This window comes from Serinus canaria, chromosome 9 (genome assembly GCF_022539315.1).
Source record: "Serinus canaria isolate serCan28SL12 chromosome 9, serCan2020, whole genome shotgun sequence".
Lineage (NCBI taxonomy): Eukaryota > Metazoa > Chordata > Aves > Passeriformes > Fringillidae > Serinus > Serinus canaria.
In genome coordinates, this window is record NC_066323.1 from 2,552,406 (window position 1) to 2,563,418 (window position 11,013).

General features: G+C 56.1%; 1 protein-coding gene across 1 annotated transcript; it reads right to left on the minus strand.

Annotated features, from left to right (window-relative positions):
- Positions 1-1,019: 1,019 nt before the first annotated feature.
- SLITRK3 (SLIT and NTRK like family member 3) lies at positions 1,020-3,848 on the minus strand. Its single transcript, XM_050978008.1, has one exon. It carries the CDS (start codon positions 3,846-3,848, stop codon positions 1,020-1,022), a length of 2,829 nt encoding a protein of 942 aa, XP_050833965.1.
- Between the last annotated feature and the right edge of the window lie 7,165 nt (positions 3,849-11,013).

Genomic DNA, 11,013 nt, shown 5'->3' on the forward strand with positions numbered 1-11,013 from the left:
TGTGTGTGTGTGTGTGCGTGTGTGCGTGTATGGGTGCATGAGAGAAAACATTAAAAGTGCTTCCTACAAAGCTGTTAGTGAGAGGTGCCCATTAGCTTTTGGGGTTTTTTTTTTTCCTTTTTTTCTTTTTCTCTGTATATCTGCATGTCGCTTTTATTAGGAAAGTGCGGATGTCCTCCAAAAAAAACCATGGCGTCATGATGAAGTGTCACTGAGCATCCCCTAGGTGTGTGCGCCACGTGGTGACATCCTTTGGGCTGCTCGGCTCCGGGGGGCTTCCCCCAGCCCCCGGGACTGCCCCCGGGATTCCCCCCGCGGCCCCCGAGCCCCCTGGAGGGGCTGGGCTGGCGGGGGGTGCGCGGAGGGTGAGGGTGAGGAGTGTGCGTGCGAGGGAGGGAGAGAGACAAGAGTGAGACATTCGAGCAAGACCCTCCCCTCCCTTCCCTCTTGCAGTTTCCAGGCATGCAGCAAACTGCGCTCGTTTGCTTCTTTGCATTATTTTTTTTTTCCTCTTTTAAATAAATGTACAGAATCTGTGCCATGATGGGCAAGAAGAAAGCAGGCCAGAAAATGCCATCTTCCCTCCCCCTCCCCTCCAAGGGAAAACATCAAGGAAGTTTACTGACAACGGAAAAAGGAAAAAAAAAAGGGAAAAGAAAGAGCCAACGAACAAAACAAACAACAAGAATAAAGAAAATAAAAGAAAAGGGAAAAGAAAAAAGAGAGAAAGAGACGCACATAGAATTTACTTAGTCAGGATCAATACAAAGATCCCCGATAATAATAATAATAATAATATAATAATAATATACCTTTAGACATGGCACAGTCAAAGTCTCAGTTTCAGTATAAAAAATAATGATTGATTAACATCTGCTGGCAAAAGTCTGCGAAGGCACTTCGTCGATTACTGATCTGAGAAGGGCCCTGCCCCGCAGCGCGCACATCTGGCGGGGCAGAGCGCACAGCTGTATCCTCTGCTCGCGGGCGGCGGGGCCGGGCGGGCGGCGGGGCGGCGGTCAGAACCGGTACGTGGTCTTCTCCAGGACTTCGAGGTAATCCGGCTTGGTTTGGAGTTTGGCCCTTAACTCGAGGTATTCGCTTGTGGGGGTTTGGTGGTCCGGGAAGCCCTTGCCGGCCGCGAAGAGCAGGGTCTCCTTCAGCCTGGCGTCCTGCTGCAGGTCCGGGTATTGCATGCCGGGGGGGTGGACGTGCAGTTCCTTCAGCTTGGGCACGGTGCCGTAGAGGCAGTCCACGAACCCCACGGCGCAGGGCGGCGGGCGGTCGCGGTCCCGCGGGGCTCCCCCCGCCGCCGCCGCCGGCGCCCCGAGCGCGCCCGCCGCCAGCCCTCCGCCCGCGGGGTGCTGGGGGTGCACGGCCACGATGGTGTTGAGCTGCGAGCTGGACACGGCCAGGCTCCACTCCTGCTCCTTCTCCAGCAAGGTGCGGTAGCTGCTGCCCGGCTCCGGCGCGGCGGCGGGGGCGGCGGGGTGGGCGAAGCCGCGCTCGCCGCCGCCCCGCAGCAGCTCGGCCGCCTCGCCGCCGCCACCCGCCGCCTCTTCCTCCTCCCGCGGCTTGTAGATGGGGTTGTTGCACATCTGGGTCACCGGGTGCGGGATGTAGTCGTAGACGTGGCCCGCCGGGGGCGCCTTCTCCGGGGACCGCTCCCCGGGGCACCCCCCGCCGCCGCCGCCCCCGCCGCCGCCGCCGCCGCCCTCGGGGAAGAGCCGCGGGCAGCGCAGCGGCACCGCGCCCAGGTCCGCCGCCTCCGCCCGCGGGCCGCGGAACGGCAGCTTCCTCCGGCGGCGGCGCAGCACGAAGGCGAAGAGCCCGGCGGCCACCAGCACGGCGGAGAAGAAGAGGACGAGGAGGCTGAGGATGAGCACGGAGAGCGGCACGGCCGCGGCCGCGGCGGCCGGGGGCAGCTCGTAGGCGGCCGCGCCGGTGGCGGCGGGCGGCGGCGGGGCGGCGGCGGGGGGCGAGGCGGCGGCGGCGGGGCGCAGGGCGGCGGGGCACAGCGCGGCCAGCTCCAGAGAGCGCAGGTCGCGGCGGGCCAGCGGCTCGGGGCTGGCGCACAGCACCTCGCCCACCACGCTGACGGAGCTGAGCGCCTCCAGCCACTGCTTCAGCGGCACCAGCTCGCAGGTGCAGTCCCAGGGGTTGAGCTTCAGGTCGATCTGCACGATGGCGTGCAGGTGCTCCAGCACCCCGGCCACCGGCAGCGCCAGGAAGTGGTTGTTGCGCAGGTTGAGGCGCGCCAGGGAGGTGCCGGCGAAGGCGTCGGTGGGCAGCGTGCGGAGCAGGTTGTCGTTGAGGAAGAGGAGCTTCAGGTTGGGCATGAGGCTGAAGGCCGCCGGCTGGATTTCCCTGATCAGGTTGTACTCGAAGTACAGGTAATGCAAACTCTGCAGGCCCCGGAACATGCCCGGGGTCAGCCGCTCGATGTCGTTCCCGTTCAGGTACAGGCTCTTGAGGTTCGGCAGGTTGATGAACGCCCCGTCCTGCACGTAGGAGATCCGGTTGTTCCCCAGGTGTAAGAGATCCAAGGAGGAAAAATTCCAGAAATCGGAGCGGTAGATTTTCTGGATCAAATTCCCGCTCAGGTACAGCTTCTTGGCGTTCAAGGGCCTGGGCAGGAGCTCGGAGATGTTGTGGAATCCCCGCTCCTTGCAGTTGACCGTCAGGCCCAGGTCGTTGATGTGCAAACTGCAAGAGCAGCCGGTGGGGCAGATGATGGGGATGGGGGGCCGGGTCTGGTAGGCAGCCACGGGCGGTTGGTTGGGCCCGGGGTACAGGCCACGGGGGGTCGGGGGAGGCCGGGGCGCCCGGGGCTGCTTGGTGGGCTTGGGCTGCTTGTTGGACGTTTTGTACTCAACAGAGGAAGCGGTGAAATGGAAGGAGGACAGCATGGAGGAAGGCTTCGTAGGCCACGCGTTCTCCTTGCTGGAGGACAGCTGAGGGATGCCCAGGCTGGCTTCCACCTCGGAGTCGGACAGCATGGGGCAGAGCTTGCTTCTCTTGATTTCCCGCAGGTCCTTCCCGTGGAAGTGGAAGGGGGTCTCGCAGGTGATGTCCCCCACCAGAGCGGTGTAGGGGATGCGCTCCAGCCAGCTCTTGAGCTGCACAATCTCGCACGTACAGTTCCACGGGTTCTCCTCCAGCTGGATCTCCATCAGGCTCCTGCCAATGTGGTCCAACATCCCGCGGTACGAAAGGACTTTGAGGCGGTTCCCCCGCAAGTCCAAGTGGGTTAAGGACACAGACTTAAATAAATTGGTGGGGAGCATGGGGATAAGATTGTCATTTAGGATAAGGACCCTCAATTTACTTAGGTTTCGAAACGCCCCGCTTTCAATCCTTTTAATGACATTGTAATCTGCCTGCAGATATTCCAGACTTTCCAAACCCAGGAAAGTGTCGTTCCTGAAAATGTCCAATTTGTTTTCGTGCAAATACAACCTCTTCAGAACTCGGAGCCCGTTAAAAGCCCCCGTCTGAATGTCCTGCAGTGCATTGTTCCCAAGGTTAATAGATACTGCATTGTTCAAGTGAAGAAAACTGTTGGTGTACAATTTCCTCATGGAATTCCTCTGCAGATAAAGTTTAAAAGGTCTCGACCACGACTCTGTTATCTGACTAATATTTATAAATCCCTTGTTGTCACAATGTATATGGAAAAGGCTCTCCTTCACTTCACAGTAACATGGATCAAAGCAGGGCTCATCCAGTTCCTCCGAGTCCTCTATCAAGGGAATAGGTGTAGTCCATGCTAGAGCAATTGTGCTTAGAAGAATTATCCACAACATCCTTCCTTTATGAAGCGTCTCTGCCGTGGAAGGTTTCATCATTTGTTGATGTTTACAAAACTGCAACGGGAAGAGAAACACAGATTTCAGTACTTCTGCCCTGCCCCTCTCCTTTTCCTAAGCCCCTACCTGCTGGACTCATGTCGGGCTCCTGGAAAGTTCAGCAGTTGTTGGGCAGACGTTCCCAACCAACTCCAGGGGTATCGGCCGGGCGAGCCTTGCCCTGATTTATACTTGGGAGATGTTAGAGGGCTCCATCACGCGATAGCAGCCTGCCTCGCTCCCCTCCCCGTGGTAAATGCCACCTATAAAGAGGACAGCACATGCAGCCCCACACGGCACCACGAGCACACCGAACGTGTTGCGTCTCTCCACGTTTCCCAGGGTTGGGAACTGCCCGCATCTCATCCCCAGGTGCAGTTTTAGCCCGGGAGCCATCACAGCCCGCCTCGACTCCGGGGGGGAAACACACACCAAGTGTGGGCACATTTCTCCAGTGTCGCACCACATCCTTCATCCATGCAAACTCCCAAAGTTATTGGACCTTCACCCTCAGATCTCCCTCCCTCCCTCCCTCCCGGCTCGATGCGTTCCACACGCGAGTTCCAGGGAATGTGCGAGCTGTGCCCGTGTCCCTGGCAGAACGGCTCCCCTCAGAAATCCCCACAGTATCTTCACCAGAGTAAATGGTTAACGACCCTGATTGGGAAGGAAATCTTCCCCTCGCAAATGCGCCGGTGAATTAATGCAACCGGTATATTATGGGATAAATACACACCACATATTAGTCATTTTAGCTGATTAAAGCATTTAGAGATGATTAATCTTTCTAAAGCACATGCCCATGCGATCAGCAGATCTAAAGGGAAGTGACAGCTGAAGAGGCACCTAGGATTGAAACGCTCAGCCTGCCTTGGATTAGGGCATTCAGTGCCCCCAGGACCAAGCAGGAGACCCGGTTAAAAAGCTGAAAGTGGAAGAAAAAACAAAATACCTTGGCACTTACCAGCCGATAAATTCTCTATCCTACTATACACGATTCCGAATGAAGACACCATTCTTCTCCAATCAGATGAAAATAATACTGCCCTAATGAGATGCAGCTCCTTCAACATATGGTTTCACCCTTCCTTTCACCAGATATTTTAAATGTATGGGCACAGGGAAACGCTAAGGATGGGAATAATACCAGTGGTGATGCAGCCTTCCTTGAATCCCTGAAATGCCCATTAGAATGATTCGGAGCGATCATTGCTTTTAGTCTCAATCTCCCAATAAAAAGGTCCTTTTCGCCTTCCTCGTGTAAGAACTAGAAAAAATTGCCCCCCATCCGTAAACTTAAGAGCAGAAAGATGCATTTAGGGGAGAGAAATGCCAGAGGAACAGAAATCCTTAGGATCAACTTGCAAATGAAACCCTCCCCTGTGGGAAAGAGGAGATGGTTGAAAGCACGAAAAGAGAAATACCCTCTGCAATTAAAACCAGCATCTAATTGGGGAGAAGGGAGAGAGACGAGAGCTATATTGCAGTATCAATCTCTCAGTCTCCTTTGCAAAATATTAGCCACTTAAGTTCCTTCTCTTCTGCAAGGGCTGTAATAAAAATAAAAAAATAAATAAAGAGGATTATTATATCTTCTTTTTGGAAGAGGGGGGTGTCTTTGACCCTAGGCGGAAACAAAAGGATCCAGAAAGGTTGTACTTACCGGTTTGCAGGAGAGATTTTAGCACATCGTTACCAAAAAAAAAAAAAAAAAAAAAAAAAAAGAAAAAAAGGCAAAAGAAAGGAAGGGGGAAAAAAAAGAAAGCTCGAGTTTATAGATTGCTGGTTTGTCTCTGCCTCTCCCTCTCTGTGGCTCTCTCTCCCTCTCTCTCTACTCCTGCTGAAGCTGAGGCAAAAGGAAAAAAAAAAAAGAGAAAAAAAAAAAAGGAGAGAGGAAAAAAAAAAAGAAGCAAGCCTGAAACGTGCTGGGAATGCAATGAGCCCCTCAATGATCCTTTTTAGGATGCAGAGCTGCTGTTTGGCACACTCAATGGAGGAGGGAGGAGAGGGGCTGCTGCAGGCTCCAGCGCCGCCGCCGCCTTCTCCGGGCAGCAGCGGCAGCGCGGAGCGGGCGCTGGGGCGCGGCGGCGGAGCGCGGGTGCGCGGCGTGCGCGGCTGTGCGCGGGGTGCGGGGCGCTGCGGGGCCGTGCGCGTGTGTGCGAGTGTGTGTGTGCGTGTGCGTGTGTGTGCGCTGCCGCTCCTGCCCTGGATCAGGCTCCTCCACGTCATGAAAATCAGCTTCAAGAAGGGGAACAAACGGAGGGGGCGCGCTCGGCTCCAGGTCGGGGGCGCGCATTTGGGAAGCCCTGACTACACAGTTTTTTTTCCCTTGCCTTTTTTTTTTTTTTTTCTCCTATCCTTTTTTTTTTCTTTTTTCATTTTTTTTTTTTTTTTTTTTTGAAGAGGGAAGGAGGGGGCTGGTTGGCGGAGAGGAAGAGAAGTGGGAAACGAGCAGATGGGGGAGGAAAAAACCTGAGAAGAATCAGAGAGGGGAAAAAAGCCGCCGGGATGGGGCAGAATTTGCACCCACCCCCCTTTCCAAAAAAAAAAAAAAAAAGAGGGGAAAAAAGGGAATAAAAAGCCCAAGTCCGGAGGAAATCAAAGCTGCTCTGACTGCGAGTACCAGCCGAGGGCTGCAGAGGGGAGCAGCCGGGGGGTCCCGCTCCGGCCGCCCCGCTGCCCCCGCATCACCGCCTCCTCCGCTCGGTGCTGCTCGCCCGTCCCGGGGCCGCTCCCGCCCCGAGCCTCGCCGGGATCCCGCAGCTTCCCGCAGAGCCAAACACCTCGGGAAGACACCGGGCACCTCCCGCATCCTCCCGGCGTGTGCACGGAGGCGGAGGGGCCGCGCCCGCGGTGCCCGCCCGCCCCGGGAGCCGCCGCAGGTAACGGGGCTGCGCGGGGCGCGGAGGATCCGCGGAGGGGGGCGCAGCGGGCCAAAGTTGGTGCGGGAGATGCGCAAGGGGTTCGGGGGGCTGCGGGCTCTGCCTGCCCCGGGGCTCGGCCAGCCGGCAGGGAAGGGCTGCGGGCAGGGCAGGCGGTGAGCCCCGCGCCGCTCCGCGCATCCCCGCCGCCAGCACCCGCGCACAGCCCTGAGCATCGCTGCGCGCACAGCGCCCGCCCGGCCCCGCGCACTCATCTGCGCGGATCCCGCGTAACTCCCGCGGCATCCCGCACCTCCCGCTCCGCGCGGAACGCGGGTCCCCCTCCCGCACCCCGCGGTGGCTCGGCCGGGAGAGACTTAACTGGAACCGCGGCTCGGGAGCGAAAAGTTCGGGGGCAGAGCCGCGGGTGCGGGCGGGAGGTCCCGGGGCTCCGCGGGGTCCCGCCGCCCCGGGGCCGCTCTGCGCGGGCAGGGGCGCAGCCTCCGCGCCCGCGGACGCGCAGCATCTTCCCCCGGCTGCCGAGCTCTCCTCCACCGGTGCAATATGGACGCACCGCTCCCTCCTAATTAAATTGCTGCATCATTCATTTTCTGACGCGGGAGCGACATGGGGTACGGCAGGCTCGGTGCACTGACACCCCCCGTTCGGAACAGGGGGGAGGCGGGGAAAAAGGGCCGAAGGGGGAATCACAACAGTTTGCTCTCGCAACAAGCTCGCACCTTGGCGGGCTCGGCAGCAACTCAGGGAAGCCACCTAAGGGAGCAAACCCCGCTAGGTTTGGGGGGCAGCCCCCCTTCCCCATGGATGCCGCCCGTGGGGCGGGGGCGGGGGGCGCGGGGGGAGCCCTGACCTTGCAACTTTCCCAAATGCCCCCGAATATCGCTCGTTTTCCTCGCCAGGGCTGCTGCCGTCGGGCTGTGCGGAGGGGTTGGCAGAGGGGAGGGATGGCCCTGGAATGCGGAGCGGGGAGCGCTGCGGGGGTGGACGGACATCCCGCCGGGTCCCCCGCAGGACACACGGACACCCCTGTGCCCCCTGCCTGGCTGTGACACGGGACAGCCCCGCGGGATGCGCCTGGGGAGGAGGAGAGAGGGGACGGCCCCGCGCCTTCCTTCCCATCCTTTATGCCCCGCAGCTTTCCCAGAGGGCTGAGGACACTCAGACCGACACAGAGAGGCGGCTCTCCCAGGGTTTGTCCAGGCCATGTCCCCTTGTCCCCTCAGCTAGGAGGCAGAAGTCACCGCGGGCCATCCCCTGCATCTCCCTCCAGCCGCAGCAGCTCCCGGCCCTTGTCTCTGCTCGGTGCGAGTGTGACTAGCAGCAGCTCCGGGGAAGGGTAGGGCTGATGTAACCAAGATTAGGACGTCACTCGGTTATTAATGATAATTATTATTATTGGCAAGCGAGCTACCTCCTTGCCAAAGCCCATCCTGGAGCTGTGGGGATGCTGTCAGCAGGGTGGGAGCTGGCAGGTGCCCTTTGGCTGCCTCTTGCCAGCCTCAGTTGTCATCACTGAAATGCACCTTTCCCCTCCTATTGTGAGAATAACGGAGACCTTATCCAACTTAGAGGTGGATGCTTGGGCAATTGTTGTACCTTGCAGAAATATCCTTACAAGGTTCTGTTTCAGCAGAGGAGAGCGTTCCCCTGCTGCAGTCACTGCTCAGCAGGCACGGAGTGCTCCGGGCAGCCTGCAGTGGGAACCATCCCCTCCCTGCCCTGCCCTGCCCTGCCCTGCCCTGCCCAGCAGAAGGGGCAGTGGTGGAGAGAAAAGAGGCAGTTTTCTCCCAAAGCTCTCCCTGACTGTCCAGAAAGAAATATTCTGAGCTTTAATGGTCTCTCTGTCTCCAGCAATCCACAGCAAGGGCAAAAGCAATAAATAGTGCAAGGGGGAGGGCAGCTCTGCTGTAATTCTTGCAAATGGAAGCTGCTTCCCAGCTGGATGGGTTTGCTAAGGTCAGGAGTAGTTTGGGGATGCTGGGTCTGAGTGTGGGGAGGGTTTGGACACAGCTCCAGCTGCATTTCTGCCCAAAAGCCCTGCTGGGCAGTCAGGGATGGCCTCCAGCTGCCAGCTCCGGGGCAGGGGAAGCTGTGGGAAGCCCAGGGTGGCCCCAGGAGGGTTTGCTGATCCTTGATGGGATCTCCTGGTGCCAGAGCTGCCAGCCCCATGCTCCAGGAGCAGTCCCAGGGCTCAGAAGGAATATCCCATGGCTCTCCCTGCCATGTTCCTCAGTGGAACATGGGAATCCTGGAATTTAGGGAAGGCCAGGGTGCTGGGCTGTGCAGAACACATTGCTGAGCTCTCCAGCCCACAGAGAGTGGCCCTAGGCAGAAAGACTCCCAGCTGCACAGGCTGCAAGAGGCTCATGCCATTAGACTGGGCTCAAAGCTCAGCTTAACCTCCTTCCCTGCCCTGATGTCCCCTCTCCTTGTCCCCATGAGATTTCTATAATGCATGGTGTCTTCATTTTCAGTATTGAGGTTCCCCTCTCCCTTTCAAATATTCTTGAGATTCTCTATTAGAAATTAGTTAAGAAGAAGAAGAAGAAAAAATGTGTTTTTGAAAATGTTGATAGAGGAAAATGAGAATTGAGAGTCTTCTCTGTGCAGCAGTTAGTGAAGCAGTTTATGAGGCTTCACTTTTCTTATTCCCTCTCTGTTCCTTAATTAATTTATCAAACACAGACAGAGAAACAAAATCATCAGCTGGAATTCACCTCTAGCCCTGTTCTGGAAGAGACAATTTCTGTTAAACCTCTGTCACGTTGTCCCAGGGGCGTTTCAGGGACCACCACCTCTCTTGCTGTTGTATCAACAGCTCAGCCTCGCTACAAGGGGGGTCCCAAATTGGATGCAGGGGGTGGCCTTGTCCCCCTCAGGCCACTGCAGAGGTTCCCCTGACTGCTGGAGGGTCCTGCTTGCCCTGGGAGAGCTCAGCCCAAGGCTCAGGTGCTGCTGAGCTCCCTTCATCCCATGCTGGCTGCTCTGCTGCAGGCTGGATCCTGTTTTCCATACTCTGCTGGCATTTGCCACGCCATGTCTAAAGGACAGGCATGGATTATCTGAGCTGCATGAGCATTGCTGAGTGCATGTGAAATGGAGGAAGTGTAAGAATTTTAAACTGGGCTTTTCCAGCTGGAATCCTTCAGGCTGGAGCAGCTTATGCCAAACTGATGTTCCTGGCCACAATTTTTTCTCAGCCCCTTCATTATCAGCCCCAATCATTACTTGATTTATTTATTTTTTTAAGGACAGTCGTGCTGTTTTCTGATGAAGTTGAGAAATAACAATGCACCAAGAGATATTACCATGGATTATTTCTAATACAAAAGTGTCCTCAGCTACTTGAAACTGAGTGGGACCCTGGAGCAGCACAGAATGCCCAGCCATGCCCTCAGTAGCAAGTTATTTGTAATTGCTTTACACTCATTTTTTTTTCCAGCAGAGAAATTTTGCCCAGCATTTGATGATATGTGTAAATATTAAAAGGAAAGGAGGGAAGCACTAATAGACAGCATTAAAACAGAACAGCAAATACCAGCAAATTGTGAGTGCAGCATTTTTAATGGATAGCTATTAAAAATAAAAGAGAAAAGTAGGCAAAAATAAAAGGGAGGTTTTATTGGGCAGAATTGACAGTTGTTATCCTCACTGATTCCTGGCATTTCAAGATCAGTTTTTTCTCTAATGTTTCAACAGTCTTGGGTATTTCTTTCTAGTGAACCACACTCAGCTGTAGCTTTTTTTCTCCCTTCAAGCCCACAATTTTATTTTTTTTTCTAAATGTGCTGATATTTATTATAGCCAATGTCAAAAAAACCCCTCCACACTCCACTTTTATGTGAGCTTCTCCTCAGCCTTTCCTGGGAGGATTCACAGCCCTGGGTGGGCACACACAGAGCTTCCTCTGGCAGCAGCTGGAATGTCATGCAAGGAATGCCCCCAGGGTGATGAGTCCCCCCCAAACTGAGAGTTCTGAGCCACCCTCCAGCCCTGAGAGGGCTCCTCCAGCCCTTCCCATCCTTCACAGAGTTCTGCAGCCTCATCCAGGAATCACGGAGCCGCTCAGCTTGGAAAAGGTCTCTAAGATCAAGTCTAGCCATTAACCCAGCACTAAACCATGCCCCTAATGGACATCAAGACATTTTTTAATCAGTTCCAGCAATGGTGATGCCACCACTTCCCTGAGCAGCCTCTTCCAGTGCTTGACAACCCTTTTGGTGAAGAATTTTTCAATAAAACCCGATCTAAACCTCTCCTGGCACGACTAAAAGCTGTCTCTT

Bases quoted from the DNA above. Each gene is read 5' to 3' on its own strand.
- SLITRK3 (XM_050978008.1), bottom strand. From the start codon at position 3,848: ATGATGAAACCTTCCACGGCAGAGACGCTTCATAAAGGAAGGATGTTG.